Here is a 24,209-nt window from a genome sequence, read left to right as displayed (position 1 = left end):
CCCTCCCTGAGTCTAGCACAGTCTCTCCGATACTAACAAACAGACCCTCCAAGTCTAGCGCAGTCTCTCCGCCATTAACAAACACCCTGATTGAGTCTAGTGCAGTCTCTCCGACACCAAAAACAGACCCTCCCTGAAACTAGCGCAGTCTCTTCAATACTAACAAACAGACCCTCCCTGAGTCTAGCGCAGTCTCTCTGACACTAACAAACAGACCCTCCAAGCCTAGCAGTCTCTCCATTAACAAACAGACCCTGATTGAGTCTAGCGCAGTCTCTCCGACACAAACAGACCCTCCATGAGTCTAGCGGTCTCTCCGACACTAACAAACAGACCCTCCAAGTCTAGCAGTCTCTCCATTAACAAACAGACCCTGACTGAGTCTAGCGCAGTCTCTCTGACACAAGCAGACCCTCCTTGAGTCTAGCGCAGTCTCTCCGACACTAACAAACTGACCATCAATTGAGTCTAGAGCTGTCTCTTCGACACAAACTGACCATCCCTGAGTCTAGCGCAGTCTTTCCGACACTAACAAACAGAACCCCCGAGTCTAGAGCAGTCTCTCCATTAACAAACAGACCCTGATTGAGTCTAGCGCAGTCTCTCCGACACAGACAGGCCCTCCGTGAGTCTAGCACAGTCTCTCCGACACTAAAAAACAGACCCTCTGAGTCTAACGCAGTCTCTCCGACACAAACAGACCCTCCCTGAGTCTAGAACAGTCTCTCCGACACTAACAAACTGACCATCAATTGAGTTTAGAGCAGTCTCTTCGACACAAACAGACCCTCCTCGAGTCTAGCGCAGTCTCTCAGACACTAACAAACTGACCATCAATTGAGTCTAGAGCATTCTCTTCGACACAAACTGACCATCCCTGAGTCTAGCGCAGTCTTTCCGACACTATCAAACAGAACCCCCGAGTCTAGAGCAGTCCCTCCGACACAAACAGACCCTCCTCGAGTCTAGCGCAGTCTCTCCGACACTAACAAACAGACCCTCCCTAAATCTAGCGCAGTCTCTCCGACACAATCAAACAGACCCTGCTTGAGTCTAGCGCAGTCTCTCCGACACCAACAAACAGACCATCCCTGAGTCTAGCGCAGTCTCTTCGACACTAACAAACAGACCATCCCTGAGTCTAGCACAGTCTCTCCGACACTAACAAGCAGACCCTCCCTGAGTCTAGCGCAGTCTCTCCGACACTAACAAACAGACCATCCCTAAGTCTAGCGCAGTCTCTCCGACACGAGGTCCACTGAGGAATATAATACCCTTTTTTGTCATAGGGAAAGATGGAGTTGTTAGTCTTTAATACACTGCCCTGAGAGGACCGACAACATACCTGTGGCGTAGGGGAGCTGATACTGGCCAGGCAGCAAAGAGTAACCAAGATGGTGATGGTGATGATGTGAGGACATTAAGCGCTGTGAAGGGGAAGTGCGAGGCCTTTCTGAGCTCCTGTCTCCTACTCCTCGGTCCGGTGCTCCCATACTACTACAGCCAACAGCTCCTCCGGCAGAACTTCCAGGTACACCGCAACCAACTCGGTCTCGTTCCTGTGGGGATTTGTCTGTAATCTGTACATAAAAGGTATTAATATCACAATGATGCTCTTAAGATTACACCATATGTGGTAGTATAACTGAAGTAGCCAAAAACAGGAAACATAAGTCAAATTGTACAAGAGAACAGTAGTGTACCTTCATCTACAGGAATATGTGGTCTACAGGGAAAAAGCTCTGGGAAGCCTCTAATGAAACTAGGCATCTCCAGCTGCTTCCTACATTCCTTACACAAGTGGCTGAGGACCACAATTTCTTCTATATACTGCAGCCCAGTGATTAAGCGTAAATAATACATAGGTAATAATTGGGATGTGAATATCTGAGTACATTTCTAACTTCTTGAACCCTTTTCAGGACAAAGGATGTCCATAGCCAATTTTCATTTTTGTGCTTTTTTCTTCCTTCCCTTCTTCCAAGAGTCATTACTTTATTGTTCTGTCAACATACTTGTATGAAGGCTAATCTTTTGAGGAACAGGGTGCAGTTTTGAATGACCCCATTCATATAACCATACAATGTGATGCAAAATTGTAAAAAAAAAAAAAATCCAAGTGTGGTGAAATGATGAAAAAAAAAAAAAAAATTCTGCCATTGCTTCTTGGGTTTTGTTTTTTACATACGGTAGTCAACTGTGCTGTAGAAATGGTTCTCCAGGTTAGTACTATTAGGTATATATCAGTAGATATATAGATACAAAATGAATACATACATAACTTCATCGTATTTTTTTTAAGGAAGTACATCATCTAAAAAAATGTCAATTTCAAATTTGTTTGCTTTGTGGCGCCAGATATAGGAGATGGCAGTAGCAGCCGCCATCGCCTATCTCAGTAATGGAAAAGTGTTCACTGAATACAGATCTTATCTCAGAATTGAGCAGTTGGATAATGACTGATCAGTCCTGGCAGAGAAAGAAGCAGATTTCCTTGATAAGATAGTACAAAGATGCTGATATTACTTACCCTCCTTGGGTCCAGTGCTGGCCCTCCGCTGCTGCCCTAGTCTCTTATGTCTCCAGCGGTGACATCACATCAACAGTGCTACAGCCAATCACTGAGCTCAGGGGCTTGTTGCTGCAGCTGAATGATTTACAGCTACTAGCCAGGCTGAGTGCATGTGGGGGTTGCCTGGTTGCTAGGGAATCACCACATGTAATCAAGCTGGCTAATAGCTGTAAATCATGCAGCTGAGGCAACGAAAACTAAATCTCCGAGCAGTTACAAATACTCGGAGACCACCCGAGTGTGCTCAGGAAAACCCGAGCAATGAGTATACTCGCTCATCACTAGATGTCACCTGTATAGCACAGCCTACACCCTCTTATGTGCTTTTGAGCCCACTCCATACATCTACACAAAAATTAGGTCATACTAATATGTTCTATGTCAGGAAAGGGATAATGTGACTGACCACGATTAGATCAATAGGTCAGCATTTTATCAGAAACAGACCCTCTCTATTGTATGGGTAGTGTCTAGCACTGTAGCTCGGCCCCCCTTAATGTGAATGGGACTGAGCTGTAACATCACTCAGAGCCCACATGCAAAAGTTGCGCAGTTTCTGCAATATAGAGGTCTTTAAACAGGAGGCCTGAAAACTAAAAGGCTCTTTTAATAATACAGAAGAGATCTTCACATTATCAATAGATGACTATTTTCTTCACCAGAATTTAGCGGACGGACTTTGTCACCGTGTACTCACTGTGGGAGACTTGCTCTTGTAATGGCTTGCATGTTGCTGTAGTATGTCCAGAGCTTTAGACTCGGTGGTAGGTTTGCAGCCGACGCTTGGACTGGCCCGTGACTTCTCAGACTCGTCATTGCCAGCTACCTTGTTGCCATACGGGGAGAATGAATAACTGGAGGGGAGGTAGGAGCCTAGACGAAGAGATGAAAGGAGACAACAATCACCTATGTATAGCAGGTCTTTATGGCATAACGTCCAGCTTTACCTTGTACAGCAGGCTGCCACCAATGCACCTCCTCATCCTTTTCTAAAGAGTTACTTGACATCAATTTTAATATTCACAAGTACATATTTGCCATCATCAGCTCTGCCGTCCTATCTACACCTTTTAACGTTGTTATCTATTAAAACTACCACCATTTAGACAAAAGCAATTCAATATTTTAGATTGTAATCCTTTGAATAGGACCCTCTCCCCTAATGCGGATATTGTAGAATGACATCTACGGGTGCTTTACTCTGTGCCATGCAGCGTGTTAAGCCTCCATGTGCACTAACACTGACGGACAGCATATTTCCCAGTCGATAATCAATAGCTGGTTTATACAGGCTGACCTGGCTTTAGATCTCCACTGAATGATCTATAACAGATTGTTCAATGCCATTTTTCTAGGAAGCACATCGTTTTTGTAAACAGGGATTTCTCTGCCAGGAACAATGGCATTGAGCAATCTATTATAGATCATTCAGTCAGCCTGTATAAACCGGCTATTGATTATCGACTGGGAAATATGCTGTCCGTCAGTGTTAGTGCACATGGAGGCTTAGCACATTGCATGGCACAGAGTAAAGCACCCGTAGATGTCATTCAGTGCGGATCTGAAGCCAGGCCAGTCTATAACAGATTGTTCAATGCCACGGTTCTTGGCAGCACAATCCCAGTTTACAAAAACGATGTTCTGCAGAGAACGATCATTGCAACAGACAAACTATCATTTTCTCATTTTTCGGGTGATTAGCAGTCTATTTAAACTGCAGGATTATCAGAAAATGAGAGCTCCTAGGAACATTCGATCATAATAATCATGCAGTGTAAATCGACCTTAACAAGATGTATGTCATTGTCCAAGATAACCTCCTGTGGATCCCATGTGGTGTAACTGCTTTGTTTAGTCAGCTAGGATTTTATAAGGAGAATATGGAGCTATTGTACATCCTAGCCAGACACAGGTTACATTTTGAGATCTGTGGAACGTTCTAGCACCCAAGGGTGGGGAAATACGTAGAATGGTTAGTAGGGGCCAGGTAGCAAAGCCATGTTTAGTCTCAATGCGTAACAGGGGTCCGGCCGAATCCGATGGTGCCAAAACCGCCTCCCCAGAAGGGTACATTAAGGACTTATGACCCATTTTAGGTTTTGGAGGTTTTAGCCACTAGATAAAAGGGGAGTGGATTTAGGTGCAGCTCAGGTGGCAGGACGGGAGAGATCCCAAGGGGTTAAATGCTCTTGAATAAGCAGAGCCTATTGCTTTTTTCCCAGGGAGGTCACAAATACATCGTGTGGGGAGAAGTCAAGGAACAGAGGGGACCACAGCCTCATGTGGCAACCTTACGTGTCCCCAGGGGGTGCGGAACGTACTGCGTGATCCTTCTGACGTAATAGCGACGTCATGCGGGGTGGCGAGGTGCGGGTTCGTAGCAATATTACTATTAATATAAGTTACTATCAAATGAATGATCAATGAAAATAGGTTTAGTTATATTAGCGATATAACGCAACAAGTGAGAACTAGTAAAACTTGCTGCTTCATTACTGGATATAGGTAATAATTGGAATAAAATACCTGGGTAATTCTGCATCATGACTGCAGGCATCCCACGGTAGCTTGGATGGCTGGGGTCATACGCTTGGCTGTACGTGTATCCATGCATATATGGAATATAGGACTGGTGTTGCGTAAGTGGTGAGGAAACTGGCACATGAGTACTAGTGCGAGGGTCTTTAGGTAGCCCACGAAGATCTTCACTTTGTTGGGGTCCTTTAACTTCTACATTAATTGCATCTTTGCCATCTTCCTTCACAGAGGCTTCTTTGCTCCGGCTTCGATCCTCTTTGACTTTCCGATCTCTCTCTTCTTTCCACCTTTCATCATCTGCTTTTAGTGCATCAGTGTACTTGGGATAAACATAGGACCACATGCGGGACTCTGCTTCTTGTTGCTTTATACACATAAAAAAAAAAAAAAAAAAAGTTTTAAGATTGCTGTAAATGGTTAACTTTACAACTTACACAATTGTCTAGCATTTTCCAGTATGCATACAGAAATATCCTGGTACCTGGTACATAAAAGGTCTCATCTTTTAAAATAGGTACATTCTGAAAGGGGTTTTCTTCTTTTTACAAATCCTCTTTGTTCTCAAGAACGGAGGGATTTTAATACTATAACTTACTGCTCTTTGTCAAGGTTACAGTGTATCAGCAGTCGCTGGTCTCATAGATAAAGAGTAGTGATGAGCGAATATACTCGTTACTCGAGATTTCCTGAGCATGCTCGGGGGTCCTCAGAGTATTTTTTAGTGCTCGGAGATTTAGTTTTTCTTGCAGCAGCTGAATGATTTACATCTGTTAGCCAGCATAATTACATGTGGGGATTCCCTAGCAACCAGGCAACCCCCACATATACTTATGCTGGCTAACAGATGTAAATCATTCAGCTGCGGCAAGAAAAAAAAATACTTGGAGGATCCCCGAGCATGCTCGGGAAATCTCAAGTAACGAGTATATTCGCTCATCACTAATAAAGAGCGCAGCACTTATGAGCTCTTTGCACAGCGCTTGCAAGCTCTGCTCTGAAGCTGGCTGGATCACTGCCCCTGCGCTTGTCTGATGCTGCGGAGGTAAGGCCTCTTTCACACTTCAGTCTTCTGGCATCCATCAAAATCCGTTGTCGCAAAGGATCTGTCAAAAATAGTGAAAAACGGAAACAACGGTTCCGGTTTGTCGACGGATCCGTTGCATCTGTTTTTTCGACGGATCAGTTTTTTCATATCTCCAAATGGGAGGCTCCCAAACGTGCTTCTTGCTTGCACATTGAGGAATGAAGCCACATGGCAGGTTTATATAGATTTGGGGCTGTCTGACCAATTGGCTACTAAATGCAGATTTGGAGCATGCTCAGTGTAAAATAACGGAATCTGTCGCTGGATTCTGTCATTTGACAGACAGCGAAGGATCCTGTGCCCATAGGCTTCCATTCTAGCCAACGACGGACGCCGCTGGATCCGTCGCTGTCTGACTTTTCGATGCAGACAAAACACCTTACTTTGTCCGTCCTCTCCAGACGACAGATAAACAAATTCCACAACTGCCACAGTTAAAAGGAATAAAAGCAGTCATTAATGGGTTAAATAATTTTGTAAATACATTGCAACCCATCCAACATGGCTTCTCGGTTACACCGTGCTCTAAAGCATTCAGCGCTAACATTTTCCAACATGCTTACAAGGCTTTATGTCTTTACACTACTTGCTCTATTTGCATGCTCAGACGCACTTACACCAAGTATTGTAAGGTACACTTTCCAAGCATGAGGACAATTACTGACACGACTGATTAATAGCACAACAGAACAGTTCTTCTGAGGCCTAAAGCTCTGTTCACATCTGCGCTGACGACTGTTTAGGGTCCAGTTTGTGACTATAGAAAAGCTTACCCAAAGTAAGATGCACAGGCACTTTGGGGTATATGAACATGCATGAGCAAGGGACCTTTGACTACAACAGAAAAGTATACATGGTGAGACGGACAAGCTTAAGCGCAGCCACATCGGCTTATATGTGCTGAATGTAAATTAGAAAAAAGTGGACTTTTTTTTAGTTGATTTGACTAAAAATTAAAAGACCATAGAGTCATAATTATGATGCAAATAGCAAGGCAGGCATCAATATACAGCAATAAATCAGTTCCAGCTATAGAGTACTTAGACTAACAGCATCATTTACTATTTTATGCTTTCCATATAACAAGCCCCAAGTTAACCATAAAATGTCTTCAATATTCAATCATCTGACAGATAAAATCAAGTTTATTTCTTACCTGTCTGTACCACAATACAGGATCCAGTCCAGTTTGCCTATTGCACTCTCCTACAGGTTTTGAAGGTTCTCCACTTTCCTTTCCTGTATGACCACTTCCTTCAGATACCTTTGCTTTTAAGCCCTCTGCTTGCTGCACTGGGATCTTTGAGTCCTCCGGTTTAGGTATAATCACAGACTTGCTTGTGTCTGGCCCAGAAACCATCTCCTTAGGTTTGCTAGGACCTGACTTCCCAAGATCTGTTAGACTTGGTGCCTTTGTAAGTGTTGGAGGTACTGAAGGTTTGTGCTTCCATTCTTCTTTGAGGGAGACTTCTCTATCTCTCATAGCCATTTCTGCCTTCTTTTCAATATTACGTTGCTGCTGTTCCAGGGTGTGCCTTTGTTTCTCCTCAAATTGTTGTCTATATGTGGGATTAGTGCTCAGCAGATGAGCATGATACCCTTGGTCGCTATAGCCATAAGGAGGCACATAGGCATACTGATTGTAATAGAGCGATTGCATGTACATATTTGGACGCTGTTGAATAACTGAGGGCTGTTGGCTAGTGCTGCTAAGCTCGGGCTTTTTTTCCTCTGGTGGCTCCACCTTCATTTTAACTTCCGTCACCTCCAGATCGTCTTCTTTCTTAACCTTCAGAGGCTGACTTTCTGCTGTAGTCTGACCAGTGGGATTCATGGCACCTGGACTGGAATGTGCATAGTTGGGAGAATAGTATGTTTCAAAGGTTTGATAGTATGGGGATTCCTTGCTTTGGGGTTGTGGAGGAAAGAGAGACTTTTTGGCACTTTCCTTTACCATTTGCTCTGGATCCTTTGCCTTTGTGCCTTCCAATTTACCTTCTCCGTCTTCACCTGCATCTGAAATGTCAGAGTACGCTGGGCTGTTTGTTTTAGCTGAAGTTCCTTCTGCCCCATTTTGGGTTACCACATGTAACGGAGTCATGGGCTGACCAGGACTGGGATTTTCCATTCGGTTTGAATTACTACTACCCCCACCTCCTCCCCCTCCTATGGACGGGCTTGGAGCATTGTCTGTGAAGCTATAGATTTTGTCAGCCTCTGCTTTTATGCTGGCCAGCCTACTCTGATGTGCATCAGAGCCGTTAATAAGTCCATCTCCTTTATTTGCTGAATCCCCAGTTGCTTCCCCAAAAGGACTTTTTCCTTCTTCTGGACGTCCTACTTTTATAGAGGTTCCAGGACTTTCATCCTCTCTTTGATCTTTCTTCTTTTTATCCTTTTTCTTTTTATCCCGAGATGGAGTAAGGGCAGGATTAATACTAGATGGCTCTCCCATTACTGTTGGTTTGGGTTGTATAGGTTTAAGTTGTGGGCTGGTAGGCATGGCTTGGACTACTGTGGTGGTCAGGCCAGTGGAGGATCCAGGGCTCCCAGCAGTGAAGGTTGTAGTTTGAATAGTGTACATTTGTTGGGGTACTATTGCAGGTGCAATGGGCCGAGCAGACTTTACACTTTTAGATGAGGCCAACTTGTCAGGCTTACTTCCCCCATTGCCCTTCTTTGCTGCATCCTTTTCAGATAATCTTTTTTCCTGTGATTCAAAGCCATCATTACTCGTGTCATCAGCTGCCATGGGACCATCATCTGATCCATCATTAGAAAGAGCTCCAGGATCCGTATCGCCTTCAGTACCAATTTTTTTCTTACATACAACCTTTCCAACAAATTTAGAAGAGAGCGTAGGACTGTGTGGTTCAGTCAAACGAGCCTTAGGAGTTGCAGACCGTGCTGGCGATAGGGAACCTTTCTGAGTTGGAAAGGTACCATTACAACTACCCATGTCCAGATGAAGATGCGGCTCCTCACCACATTCACTGTCTCCATCAGCCTCCGGTTTACTGTCATCATCTGTGTGTGCATGAGCCTGATGATACTTCAGGCCATTAATGTGCTTGTATTTTTTGTTGCAATTAGGGTGAGGACAGTCTATTAATATTGGGGAGGAACAATTACGGTCCAATGCAGTTGGTTCTACCTTAATAGAGCTTAATGGCACTGTTAACGGTAAAGAAACAGACACTGGGGCAGATGAGGATCCCATGGAGTTTGTGCGAGCACGCTTGCTTCCCTTAGAGTCTTCAGAGCTGGAGGTCAGTTCCATGTCAGAAGGGGGCTTGCTTTTTCGTTTGCTTGCAGATGATGGACTAGCTTTTATATCATCTGCTGGATTGCAAGGGGGTGGACGATGTTCGTTTAAATTCTGGCTTCCACGTCTCCCTTTATTGTTGGCTCCAGCTCGAGTCTTGCTGCTACTGCTGCTACTACTGCTTGCACCTTTATTGTCAGGGGCTGGTGTACCTTCTGCAACAGGAGCATTACTACTTGGCCGCATGCGTTTACCCCTCCCCCGTCCGTTCCGCATCTCCAAGTCACTGGTGGGAGAGTCGCAGAATCTGGAGGGGAAAGGGGAGAAAATGAAGACGGTGAGTATTTCAATTTAAAAATCACTCATGCAAAGTTTGGGTCATAGCCTAAAATGGGTTTTCCTACGTCAGACTTATTTTTGGCATAACCAGAGGAAAATCCATAAATGAAGGGACTAGCAGCCATCTTGAAACAACGTAAACAGAGACAAAAAAATATGCATGTTCATGTCACTCTTGTCATGTCTATGAGAGTCCTGAAAAGAACCTTTAAAGGGAACCTATCATTTCATGCATTCAGACACTGGCTGTTTTATTGTAGTCATGTACGTTTTACTCTAAAACGTTTCAGAGAAAAGCTGGCCGAGGACGATATGTCTTGCCCGACTAGATGCCAGTCCCGAGTGGTTACTTCTCTCGCTGCCCAGCCACCATGACTAACAGGTCTCTCCCTATGCGTTTGCATACGGAGAAGCCTGAGGGTCAAAGAGATTGGGGAGGGAAAGTCACCATGACTAGTCTATAATTAGGCAGTCAAGACACACAGTCCTCGGGCCGGCTTTTCAAAATATGTTTTCTCTGAAACGCCACAACATTTCAGAATAAAACTAAGGCTACTTTCACACTAGCGTTTTTTTCAATACGTCGCAATGCGTCTTTTTGGCAAAAAAAAGCATCCTGCAAAAGTGCTTGCAGGATGCGTTTTTTTCCCATTGACTAACATTAGCGACGCATTGACACACGTCGCAACCGTCGTGCGACGGTTGCGCCGTGTTGTAGCGGACCGTCGGCTGCAAAAAACGCTACAAGTAATGTTTTTTGCTGCCGACGGTCCGCTTTTTCCGACCGCGCATGCGCGGCCAGAACTCCGCCCCCACCTCCCCGCACCTCACAATGGGGCAGCGGATGCGCTGGAAAAATGCATCCGCTGCCCCCGTTGTGCGGCGCAGAGAACGCTAGCGTCGGGACCCTCGGCCCGACGCACTGCGACAGGCCGGGCCCGACGCTAGTGTGAAAGGAGCCCAACATGTCAGAAATAATGCAACCAGTATCTGATTTGTGACAGGTTCTTGTCTAGCTGACAAAACTCAATTTCAGAGTAGCAGAATCTCTTTTCAAACTTCATTTGACCCTTTTCAAAAACCAAGAAAACTGACAATTTTTATACAGACACAAACTCACCTAGGTGGAGCCCAGTCGTGCCGAGTGCAATCTAAGAGGGTGCCTACATAAGTCTTGTTTCTCCAAGTCACATTAACAACTAACATGCCTGTGAAAAAAAATGTAAAAAAATTATTACAGGTAGGTATTTACAGAGCTTCAGGTAAGGAAACATTGGATGTTTCATACCACATGGGTGAACATAGTTGTAACAGGCTAGCCCAAAGCTTTTCATTAGGATTGCTTTTCCTTTTTGCCCTTTTAACCATGGAATGGTAAAAATATGCGCTCTTTTCTGCTGTCACAATTGATTACTTCTCATCTTTCTTGTTGAGATCAGATACCCGTCTCACTAAGCAAAAAAGAGTGTCTTCCTAATCCCCACAGTGTGTGTAGTCCATTCTCAGGAAAGAAGCTAGCCTTTACATCTGGATTTTATTAGAAAACATTTTTAAACTTTTTGGATTTTTTTTTTATAAGCAAATAAATAGTCTAGCTTCGCAAATGGATTTTTATTTATTTAAATGAAATCCACACACAGGACATGAAAAGTCATAATGACAGGTGAATTTAAGTTAGTGTAACGGTTGCATCAACGTTTCAGGTCAAGACTTGCCCTTAATCATCATGCATCAGAAAGGTAGCTAAATGTATTATATAGTTATGTTCTCGTGCTGCCGCCTGTTGAATAATTACTGTAATCAATACATACATTTGAAAGCAAATGTGAAATACAAAACAAAAGGTGACATACATGAAAAAAAATTACATTCAAAGTTACTAGATCATATCCTAGCAATTTTCAAAGTTTAAATGACATTAAATCATGTTGAAATTTAGTTTATAGAATACAACGGTTACGGGATTTTTGACAATTCAGTTAACAGTATGGTAAAATGACACGGTATATGAGGAAACCCAGTAAAATTCCATAAGAGAAAAACATTTTTTGTTTTAGATCTAAATCAAAGAAATACAATATATAATCAGTCTTATAATCAAGTACTACAAAGCGGCACAATGTTACAGCCAGATAGTACAAAGTATATTTTAATTCCTATTAAAAACCATGGGTTAAATTTACAGATGTAAATTTGAGCAGAGTTATCATCTGGTAAGGTCAAATGGTGTGAACACCAGAGATTAAAGGGTCATACACCCATCAATAGCAATTAATGAAAAGTCCCACTTTCAACTCTGCTGTGTATATTGCCTAGACTGCAATAAAACTTAGCTGAATAGTCAGACAGGATGTGCTTACTCCTTTCAGAAAATAAGATTATTGATTTTTCTTTACAGCACAACCAACACACACACACACACACACACACACGTATGTATACTTTGCATTTGTTTTTGGGAGAATAGAGATAAAATGAGAAAATTAAAAGATAAATTTAACTTGCAGAAAGGAAGGAATGAAATAAGAGTTACAGTATTTCTATTACTTCATATACGATTGTTATCTTACTTATAAAGTGAAAGTGAAGCAGAGTTGATAGAACAGGTGGATTCACAGGTCTGCGACTAAAAAGCTGTTTGATTATTTTCATCTAATTTCCATGTATTTTGGTGTGCTGAAAAGGAAAAAGTATTGAAAAAAATCCTGGACGTCAGGATTTGCCACAAAATGCAAAATTCTCTTCAAATTTAGTATATTTTTCTCAATTTTTTTTTTTTTAATCTTAGGGTTTTGAAAGTCAAAATTACTATTAATTAATTCACATCAATGCATTGAAGATATACAATGCCAAAAAATATAACTGCCAAGGGTGTTCACAGTTGGTGAAAAAAATGTCCTCCGAGAAACTTTGGTTCCTCCCCATAAAGTTCTTCTACCACCTCTCCACATAAAATTGGGACTGATAAAGCTATTCGTAATATCACTTCCAAAAGATGGAGAATGCTTTAAATACTTGGTCACCAAGTTTCCAGGCCTCTCGGAGGCAAACTTGAAGGAAGGTGTGTTTGTCGGGCCAGACATTAGAAGGCTTATAGCTGATCAAGAGTTTATCAATACATGACGCATCCTCAAAAAGAAGGGTGGTTTGTATTTAAAGAGGTCGTAGAGAAATTTTTAGGCAATAACAAAGACCCTGACTACAAAAAAAAATCGTCGGACGAATGCTGAAAGCATTTCAAGCTTTAGGTTGCCTGATGAGTTTGAAAGTGCATTTCCTCCATTCCCACCTTGACAACTTTCCTGAAAATTTGGGAGCTGTGAGTGAATAGCAAGGTGAACGATTCCACCAGGACATTAAAGAGATGGAAAGAAGATACCTGGGAAGATTGAGCATTACAATGATGGCAGACTACTGTTGGACGCTTCAGAGAGACATTCCAGATGCTACTCACAAGCGTAAATCTACCAAGAGAAGCCTCACAGGGAAGAAAAATCGATTTTAGTGTGTCAGTGAGCTCATTGCAGTTAAAAAATGATTTTCATGAAACATTTGTAATAAAAAAATTTATGTTATGAGTCTATTTTCATTTATTTTGAGGTATTGTCTTATTTAAAATACTTAAATTGTCAGAAAAAATGATGCCCTATAACAAAAAGGAGGTCATTCTCGGATTCAGCACACTTAAAAACATAAAGATTACGTGGAATAACCTAAACAGCTCTTGAAAATTTTTTTTTGCAGACCTGTGTAATGTAACATGACTTTTTTTTTTTTTTTTTTTTGGGGGGGGGGGGGGGGGGGTGTTTAACCTCTTCGGTACCCGAGTGCCAAGTTTGAAGGTCCACCATGCTTCAGTTTCTCAGTATGTGATCCAAATCTCCTCCCTTGCATGTTTTTTTTATTTTCTCTATTGCACATATTTTAATTGCAGTTAAATTACCATTATGGCTGGTAATGAAATGTCTGGAGGCCTGCGACATGTTTCTCTGTTACTGTTGGTGTTTTTAATGTCATATAAATGTTCCCTTATTCTAGTTTGAACCTGTTTAGTGCTCCCAGCAGATTACAAAAAGCATATAGTGCATTCAATTATATCTAAGACAAATGATGTTTTGCAATTAAGAAAAGTTTTTATGGGGAAATTATTCTTTCCTTCCTAGTCCATGAAGTTATCACACATTCTCACCCACATTATGGCTATGTGCACACGTTGCAGAATGGGGGGCAGCATTTTCTGCACAAAATCCGAATCTCCTGGCAGAAACCGCAAGTGCAGATTTGCCGCAGATTTTGTGCGGTTTTTATGCAGAATTGATGCGGAATTTCGGCGGTTTTTACCACTGCGGATTTCTATAGTGGAAGGGTGCAGAAACGCTGCAGATCCGCACAAAAGAAGTGACATGCTCCTTCTTTTAAATCCGCAGCATTTCCGGATTTTTCCCCACCATTAGCACAGCTGTTTTTTTTTTTCACTATTGATTTACATTGTACTGTAAATCACAGTGCGGATCTGCAGTGTTTCTGCACGGAAAAATCCGCTGCGAATCCGCACTAAATCAGCATCGTGTGCACACAGCCTTAAAGAACCCCTTAATTGACAGCCAATTGTTGGTGTTAACTCCTTCACGACCTTGCGGTTTTCCATTTTTGCTCCCCTTCTTTCCAGAGCCATAACTTTTTTATTTTGATGGCTGTTGAAATGGCTTGTTTTTTGATGGGCGAGTTGTATCATAATACTATTGATTTTACCATATAGTTTACTGGAAAACAGGAAAACATTTCCAAGTGCTGTGAGATTTAAAAAGAAAAAAAAGAAAAAAAAAAGCCCTGCAATTCCATAACTTTTTTTTTTTTTTTTTTTAACCATGTTCACTAAATGCTAAAACTGAACTGCCATTATGGTTCCCAGGTTAGTACGAGTACCAAACATGTCTAGGTTCTTTTTTAAGTAGTGGGAAAAAAAATCCAAAGTTTGTAAGAAAAGAAAAAAAAGTCGCCATTTACTGAGACCCGTGGGGTCTCCATTTTTCAGAATCTGGGGTTGGGTGAAGGCTTTTTCACTTTTGTGAGCCGAGCTGATGTTTTTATTAATACCCTTTTGGGGTGGATACAATGTTTTGATTGCTTGCTGTTGAATTTTATTGCAATGTTGCAGCAACCAAAAAAACTGTAATTCTGGTGTTTCGATATTTTTCTTGTTACGCCATTTACCGATCGGATAAATTTACTTTATATTTTGATAGACCAGATATTTCTGAACACAGCGATACAGAACATGTATTTTTTATTGTTTTATTTTGAATGGGCCAAAAAGGGGGGTGATTTGATCTTTTATATTTTTTTTTTATATATATTTTTTCTTTTTACTGGATGGATTAAATAGTCCCGGTAAGAGACTTGAAGCTGCGATCATCTGATCTCTTGTGTAGCAGAAATCATGGGCCAGCATTCAAAGGCGTTCTGCAATGACAAGCACGGGAGTCTTCTGCAGACCCACAGCTATCATTACAACGCATCGGCGCCCCAAGATCAGAGCCGATGGGCGGGTCTTATGAGGAGCATGCAGCGCACTAGAGTTAAATGCCGCTGTCAGTGATTGACAACAGCATTTAACATGTTAACAGCCGTGGGTGGATCGCGATTCCACCCACGGCTGTTCGAGGCACATGACAGCTGATAATACCAGTTATCATGTGTCGGGAAGGATGTGGGCTCCCGCACCGAGCCCGGATCAAATGGATGTGGATGACATTGGAAGTACCTATAAGCCCAAGGTTGTAAAGAGGTTAATGCTTGGTGATCATACAAAGCTAGGGGATAACAAATTGCCTAGGGAAGAGGCACATCTAGATACAACACAACAATTATTTTAACTAATTATTGACCTTTCAGAATGGACAGATTTTTATATAAAAAAATAAATATTTTAATTTGTTGAAATTGTCTGCAATATTGAAGCACTAAGGTCAATGGAGTTTTATCCAAATTTTGGATGTTGCACTGGTTCTAAAGCATGGTTTGGTTTGAACCATTTTATTTGCTCTTTGTAGAGCCCCATTTTTGTAACCTCAACATCTGAATCTTTATGGTATGTTGGAAGCTTTGACTAAAAAAAGCTTCATTGGTATTACAGTTTCTTTTTCCACGTGTTAGGTTACTTTCACACATCAGTTTTTTGTCGTCAGGCAGGATCCGGTGAATTAAAAAAAAAAAAACGGATCCGTTGCAAATTGTGAAAAACTGATGCAATGGATCAGTTTTTCTTGTTATTATTATTAATCTGGGGATAAAGTCTTGACTGACTGAAGGGGGGCGGCGGGAAGAGAGAGAGAGAGATGATTTGAATGGAGAAATGCATGAAAACCGGATTCGGAGGCCGGATTCATCATTTCACGTCAGTTTCATACGTTTTTCGCAGGATCCGTCGCTGGGTGTTTTTTTGCCAGACAGAAAAAAACGTTCCTCTGTACGTTTTCTCCGTCCGACAAAAACAGCTTTTTTTAACTAAATCCGGAAAAAAATGGATGAAACGTGTGGCCATCAGGCACAATCCGGCGCGAATACAACTCTATGAGAAAAAAAAAGGATCAGGAGGAAAAAAAAACCGGATCAGTTTTTTTCACAACTCGCCAGATTGTGCCTGATAGCAAAAACCTGATGTGTGAAAGTAGCCTTAGTTCTCCCACTGGAATAGCGCAAATAGTGTGGCTGAGGTGGTGACTACTAGCGTGCAAAATCATGTTTCCTGCTGTTGGCTTCCTATGTGTGGTTGTAGTCACTGGGAAGTCCCAAAATTCAACTTTCCACTTTAAATCTTAAATTAATGTTTTTTTTTCCAAATAGTCAGCAAGGCTTTTTTTATGGCAGATACATCTGATCTCCTTATTAATAGAATATAGTCGATTAATCTGCCGTACCACCACAAATCTTTAACATATGAGTTGTTTTCATTAAAGATTAGTGATGAGTGAACGTGCTCAGATAATGTGCTAGCAGAGCATGCTCAGGTGTTATCCCAGTATCTTCGGCGTGCTTTGATAATATACTCCAGTTACTGCCAATGCATGTAAATATAATGATATCACGATATTTATTTACATGATAATTTAGGGCATAAACTGCAACCTTATGTGGAATGCAGATGTAGAGAAGACCCCACATGCTAAATCTTCAATACTATGCAAGCCATCATTGGGGTCTTTTAGATAGCCCGGGACTCTTTGAGCCAGGGGCTGAAGGAGCTAGTCAAGTCACTCTCCCAATCTCTCCCTCAGTGACCCAATTCCTGACACTATGGGGTGCGTAGGTGGGGAGTGGCACTTCTTGTGAATTTTAGTGAGTGCATACAAAATTGGCACTACAGGGTTAGATATTTTCAAATAATCTGCCTCTTTTTTACTGAAACATCTCATAGTGACACCCTCACCTAGAAAACCATGGTTTCTGTTTTTACAAGAAATGGTAGGATTACCAGGCAAAAGTGAATATGTGTCGACATCAGACAGCATTTCTGTGACCCATCATACATAATTGGATTTATTCATGGCAGCTGTTGTGACTCCCTTATCCGATTTTTTTTATTACAATACTTTGAATATCCCTTAATAGTTTTAAAGCCAATCATTGGTTGGGTTTCAAATTACTGTTTTCATAAAAAGATGATTCAATTGTGTCAGACAATGCCTTCAAGTCACTTTCCATTGTATTTGGAAATCGATCCATAGCTGAGCCACGATTTTGGATTGGATAGACGCAAGGATTGGGTACTTCAGTTTTTGCGTCAAATTTAATACGGTGTTCATAATGTTTGTTTGATAATGTCTGTAAAGTGTGGTGGAATTATTGGCGTTATATAAGAGGGTAAAATAAATAAATAAAATTAATAATTACCATTTTGGACTTTGAAGTTCATTTAACGTTACGAGTGCTTGTTGGTCAAAATAATGGAGCGACTTGAAGGCTAGAAGCGCAGGCAACATTCCTATTGATGTCCTCAGTGTCATAAAAATGCTTTTTTAGTACAAAGCCTCTAACAAACTCTCACATCACAAATGGAAAATAAATCAAAATCGTAGGTCGGAACCAAGTCCATACCTAGGAGAGTAATTCATGCTGTTCTTCTCTCCATGTCATAGAAGATAAGATGATCATGTTCACTTATTTTTTATTTCTCCGATAACGTGGTGTCTGTATGTTTCGGCTCATGCTTCCTCCCTTCTCTTCTGCACCATTTTTTGGTGTCATCAAGACTCTCATGTCTAATGTATGGATTTCATCTAAATAAAGAATAATCTATTTGTGAAGCTGGACTATTTCTTCACTTATCACATATTTGGGCGGCTGCAGAGCCGTTACCCAAGCTCTGACTGGACAGGGTTAACTTCAGTGGTGGGCTGGAATTCACATTATTGTAGTTTTTTTCACGCCTATTTAAAACCAAATTCTGAAATGTTCCAGTTTTCACGCTGGTCACTCCAGCACAGGCAATAAGCTACAGATTCCGGTTTCCTACAACTCACTCCTTTGCCGACTGCAGCAGGATCAGCAGAGGATGGGGGAGAAATAGCTGCTCTTCTGTCCTGCTGGAGGCTCCACTATATCCACGTGTACAGCACATCTTCTCTGGTACCCCTGAATCTGTGAGAGGGGGCTCTAATCCACTAACCCTAGGTGGAAGAATGAATGCTGACCAATTATTAAGCTGACAGAACCACACACATTTTAGTCTACATTTGCAGTTTTAAACTGACTTGAGGTTAAGGTAAAAAAATCTTTCTAAGAATATTCTTTCCCAGAGAATCATAGAATTGGAAGGGACCTCCAGGGTCATCGTGCCCAACCCCCTGCTCAATGCAGGCGTCACTAAACCATCTCAAACAGATGTCTGCCCAGCCTTTGTTTGAAGACTTCCATTGAAGGAGAACTCACCACCTCTCGTGGCTGCCTGTTCCACTCATTGTTCTTCTCATTGATCACTGACTGTTTGTAGGCTATGACGATCCTATGAAGATTTTACTGAATGGCATTCATCAGCTGAAACAATCACTTATTGGTAATTTCGCAAGAGTAATGACAGGCTTGGCATTTCAATCGGGTTTAGCACTCTTCCAGACTTCTGTTTTTCTGATGTATGAGAAAAACGGTTGTAGATTCATCAGTGATTTTGTTCAGAGTTTCATCTGAATGTCATCAATTTGGTCTGAGAATTATCAGTTTTTCTTCGATGAGAAAAGAAAAAAAATAAAAAAAAATTTTTTTTATCTACATTGTCCTAACAGTCCACAAAAAATGGACAGAACTTGGATGGGATCTGAGAATGGTCCGATTTTTTCCTCAGACCCATGGACTTGAATTGCCGATTTTGATCAGACACTTGGGGGAATAAAAAAATTGGACATGCGAACAGCTTCATAGACTATATGAAGTACAGGTTCCATCCATGTGAAAAACGGATAGAACTCATATGTGAAAAACAGACATGTGAATGAACCCCTAGGCTGTGTGCACACGCTGCAGATTTGGTGCGGTTTTTTCTGCGCAGATGTGTGACAAAACCTGATACCAGCAAAGTGAAAGAGAAATCTGAAGTGTGATGCACACGTAGAGTATTTTTGACTAGCAGATTTGGTGCAGAGGATAATCTGCAGCAAATGCGACATTTTTGAGGCTACGTTTTCCTGCCAAGAGATGCAGGAATTGTGCAGAAATTTCTGCTATCAAATACTCCTTGTGCACATACTCTTAGGCTAATATGAATGGCCTCCGTAACCCCTTCATGACCCAGCCTATTTTGACCTTAATGACCTGGCCATTTTTTGCAATTCTGACCAGTGTCCCTTTATGAGGTAATAACTCAGGAACGCTTCAACAGATCCTAGCGGTTCTGGGACTCTTTTTTCGTGACATATTGCGCTTCATGTTAGTGGTAAATTTAGGTCGATAATTTTTGTGTTCATTTGTGAAAAAAATGGAAATTTAGCGAAAATTTTGAACATTTTGCAATTTTCAAATTTTGAATTTTTATTCTGTTAAACCAGAGTTATGTGATGCAAAATAGTTAATAAATAACATTTCCCACATGTCTACTTTACAGCAGCACAATTTTGGAAACAAAATTTTTTTTTGCTAGGAAGTTATAAGGGTTAAAATTTGACCAGCCATTTCTCTTTTTTACAACAAAATTTACAAAACCATTTTTTTTAGGGACCACATCACATTTGAAGTCAGTTTGAGGGTTCTATATGGCTGAAAATACCCAAAACTGACACCATTCTAAAAACTGCACCCCTCAAGGTGCTCAAAACCACATTCAAGAAGTTATTAACCCTTCAGGTGTTTCACAGCAGCAGAAGCAACATGGAAGGAAAAAGTGAACATTTTACTTTTTAGTCACAAAAATGATCTTTTAGCAACAATATTTTTATTTTCCCAAGGGTAAAAGAAGAAACTGGACCACGAACGTTGTTGTCCAATTTGTCCTGAGTACGCTGATACCTCATATGTGGGGGTAAACCACTGTTTGGGCGCACGGCAGGGCTCGGAAGGGAAGGAGCGCCATTTGACTTTTTGAATGAAAAATTGGCTCCAATCTTTAGCGGACACCATGTCGCGTTTGGAGAGCCCCCGTGTGCCTAAACATTGGAGCTCCCCCACAAGTGACCCCATTTTGGAAACTAGACCACCCAAGGAACTTATCTAGAAGCATAGTGAGCACTTTAAACCCCCAGGTGCTTCACAAATTGATCCGTAAAAATGAAAAAGTACTTTTTTTTCACAAAAAAATTATTTTAGCCTCAATTTTTTCATTTTCACATGGGCAACAGGATAAAATGGATCCTACAATTTGTTGGGCAATTTATCCTGAGTACGCCGATACCTCATATGTGGGGGTAAACCACTGTTTGGGTGCACGGCAAGGCTCGGAAGGGAAGGCGCGCCATTTGACTTTTTGAATGGAAAATTAGCTCCAATCGTTAGCGGACACCATGTCGCGTTTGGAGAGCCCCTGTGTGCCTAAACATTGGAGCTCCACTACAAGTGACCCCATTTTGGAAACTAGACCCCCCAAGTAACTTATCTAGATGTGTGGTGAGCACTTTGAACCCCCAAGTGCTTCACAGAAGTTTATAATGCAGAGCCATGAAAATAAAAAAATAATTTTTCTTTTCTCAAAAATGATTTTTTAGCCCACAATTTTTTATTTTCCCAAGGGTAACAGGAGAAATTGGACCCCAAAAGTTGTTGTCCAGTTTCTCCTGAGTACGCTGATACCCCATATGTGGGGGTAAACTACTGTTTGGGCACACGTCGGGGTTCGGAAGGGAAGTAGTGACGTTTTGAAATGCAGACTTTGATGGAATGTTCTGCGGGCATCATGTTACGTTTGCAGAGCCCCTGATGTGCCTAAACAGTAGAAACCCCCCACAAGTGACCTCATTTTGGAAACTAGACCCCCCAAGGAACTTATCTAGATATGTGGTGAGCACTTTGAACCCCCAAGTGCTTCACAGAAGTTTACAACGCAGAGCCGTGAAAATAAAAAATCATTTTTCTTTCCTCAAAAATGATGTTTTAGCAAGCAATTTTTTATTTTCACAAGGGTAACAGGAGAAATTGGACCCCAATAGTTGTTGCCCAGTTTGTCCTGAGTACACCGATACCCCATATGTGGGGGTAAACCACTGTTTGGGCACAAGTCGGGGCTCGGAAGGGAAGTAGTGACGTTTTGAAATGCAGACTTTGATGGAGTGGTCTGCAGGCATCACATTCCTTTTGCAGAGCCCCTGATGTGCCTAAACAGTAGAAACCCCCCACAAGCGACCCCATTTTGGAAACTAGACCCCCCCCCAAGGAACTTATCTAGATATGTGGTGAGCACTTTGAACCCCCAAGTGCTTCATAGACGTTTACAACGCAGAGCCGTGAAAATAAAAAATAATTTTTCATTCCTCTAAAATTATGTTTTAGCAAGCAATTTTTTATTTTCGCAAGGGTAACAGGAGAAATTGGACCCCAATAATTGTTGCCCAGTTTGTCCTGAGTATGCTGGTACCCCATATGTGGGGGTAAACCACTGTTTGGGGGCACGTCGTGGCTCGGAAGGGAGGGAGCACCATTTGACTTTTTGAACGCAAGATTGGCTGGAATCAATGGTGGCGCCATGTTGCGTTTGGAGACCCCTGATGTGCCTAAACAGTGGAAACCCCTCAATTATAACTCCAACACTAACCCCAACACACCCCAAACCCTAATTCCAACTCTAGATATAACCCTAACCCCAACACACCCCTAACCACAACCCTAACCCAACACACCCCTAACCCTAATCCCAACCCTAACCCTAACCTCAACCCTAACCACAACCCTAATCCCAACCCTAACCACAACCCTAACCCCAACACACCCCTAACCCTAACTACAAGCCTTATCTTAACCCTATTTCCAACCCTAGCCCTAATTCCAACTCTAATTCCAACCCTAAGGCTATGTGCCCACATTGCGGATTCGTGTGAGATTTTTCCGCACCATTTTTGAAAAATCCGCAGGTAAAAGGCACTTTTACCTGCGCATTTACCGCGGATTTCCAGTGTTTTTTGTGCAGATTTCACCTGCGGACCTGTGGAAAGAATTGACATGCTGCGGAAAATACAACACAGCGTTTCCGCGCGGTATTTTCCGCACCATGGGCACAGCGGATTTGGTTTTCAGTAGGTTTACATTTTACTGTAAACCTGATGGAAAACTGCTACGAATCCGCAGCGGCCAATCCGCTGCGGATCCACAGCCAAATCCGCACCATGTGTGCACATAGTCTAATCTAACCCTAACTCTAGTTCTAACCCTAATTCTAATTCTAACCCTAGCCCTAACCTTAACCCTAACCGTAGTGGGGGAAGAAAAAAAAAATATATTTTCTTTATTTTTATTATTGTCCCTACCTATGGGGTGATAAAGGGGGGGTTCATTTACTATTTTTTTTATTTTGATCACTGTGATAGGTTTTATCATAGTGATCAAAATGTTCCTGGAACGAATCTGCCGGCCGGCAGATTCGGCGGGCGCACTGCTCATGCGCCCGCCATTTTGGAAGATGGTGGCGCCCATGAAGAAGACGGACGGACACCGCGAGGCTCCGTAAGTATGAGGGGTGAGATCGGAGCACAGGGGGGGTGGGGGAAATCGGAGCACGGGGGGTGTGTGTGTGTGTGTGTGGATCGATGCACGGGGGGAGCGGACAAGAGGAGCGGACAGGAGGACGGAGGGGAGCAGAGCACAGAACGGGGCAGAAAGGACGACTGGGGAGGCGATCGGTGGCGGCGGGGGCAGATCGGGGTCTTCAGCCATGGCAGATGCTATTGCAGCATCGGCCATGGCTGGATTGTAATATTTCACCATTTTTATAGGTGAAATATTACAAATCGCTCTGATTGGCTGTTTCACTTTCAACAGCCAATCAGAGCGATCGTAGCCACGGGGGGGGGTGAAGCCACCCCCCCTGGGCTGAAGTACCACTCCCCCTGTCCCTGCAGATCGGGTGAAATTGGAGTTAACCCTTTCACCCGATCTGCAGGGACGCGATCATTCCATGATGCCACATAGGCGTCATGGGTCGGATTGGTACCGACTTTCATGACGCCTACATGGCGTCATGGGTCGGGAAGGGGTTAAGATATATTAAAAAAATATAATAAATAATTGTGATGTAATTTTCTTGTTCAACGTCTTCAGCCAGATACCCTCCTTAATCTACATAAAGTGTGTGTGTATTGGCCCCGTCCACTCCACATAGCCCTGCCCACTCCGCAACCAATCACTAAGCATCTTTCATTTCACCAGAGCGGTTTAAAAGATGAGAGCTGAGCTGTGATTGGTTGCTATGAGCAACAATTTTCCTTGTAGACAGATGTGGTAACTGAGGCCTATTATTTTTCTATGGTGTTATCGTCCTTCTGTAAAGCTGGAAATAACACAATTTATTACCGTGCAGACACAGACCACCCTCTGCCATAGACTGCAGGGGGAGCCCAGAATCAAGAACTTCTGTTTGTCTGGCATGAAGCATCTCATTAACTTAAAAATTAAAACACAGATTACAAAAAGAAACACAAGACGAATTTCTCCAACCCAGGTATCATTTTAATCGGAGTAGCAGTGACAACCTGACAATGTTGGCTCTGGAGGGATGATATGGGATATTAGGGGTAGTAGTCCGGTGGCTCTGACAGGATAATGTGGGATATTAGGGGTAGTAGTCCGGTGGCTCTGGCTGATGGGATGATGTGGGATATTAGGGGTAATAGTCCGGGGGGCTCTGACGGGATGATGTAGGATATTAGGGGTAGTAGTCCGGTGCCTCTGACGGGATGATGTGGGATATTAGGGCTAGTAGTCCGTGGGGCTCTGATGGG

At 42.3% G+C, this 24,209-nt stretch overlaps 1 protein-coding gene across 4 annotated transcripts in view; it reads right to left on the bottom strand.

Moving 5' to 3' along the window:
* ZNF609 (zinc finger protein 609) overlaps window positions 1-24,209 on the bottom strand; it is a 126,372-nt gene that overhangs the window by 7,857 nt on the left and 94,306 nt on the right. For 2 of the 4 annotated variants that reach the window (XM_077264020.1, XM_077264021.1), the window contains exons 4-8: window positions 10,919-11,006; window positions 7,351-9,691; window positions 5,099-5,474; window positions 3,270-3,445; window positions 1,346-1,580 (exon numbers count right to left, since the gene is read on the bottom strand). In XM_077264020.1, the coding sequence (XP_077120135.1) occupies window positions 1,346-1,580; window positions 3,270-3,445; window positions 5,099-5,474; window positions 7,351-9,691; window positions 10,919-11,006 (3,216 nt within the window). Of the gene's footprint in view, window positions 1-1,345; window positions 1,581-3,269; window positions 3,446-5,098; window positions 5,475-7,350; window positions 9,767-10,918; window positions 11,007-24,209 lie in introns of all 4 variants that reach the window. The other 2 variants (XM_077264019.1, XM_077264023.1) reach the window with 1 other exon arrangement.

The sequence above is a fragment of the Ranitomeya variabilis genome, chromosome 5 (assembly GCF_051348905.1).
Source record: "Ranitomeya variabilis isolate aRanVar5 chromosome 5, aRanVar5.hap1, whole genome shotgun sequence".
NCBI classification, from domain to species: Eukaryota; Metazoa; Chordata; class Amphibia; order Anura; family Dendrobatidae; genus Ranitomeya; species Ranitomeya variabilis.
The sequence above is the reverse complement of the archived record's forward strand: the minus strand, read 5'-3'. Positions and strand labels throughout refer to the sequence as shown.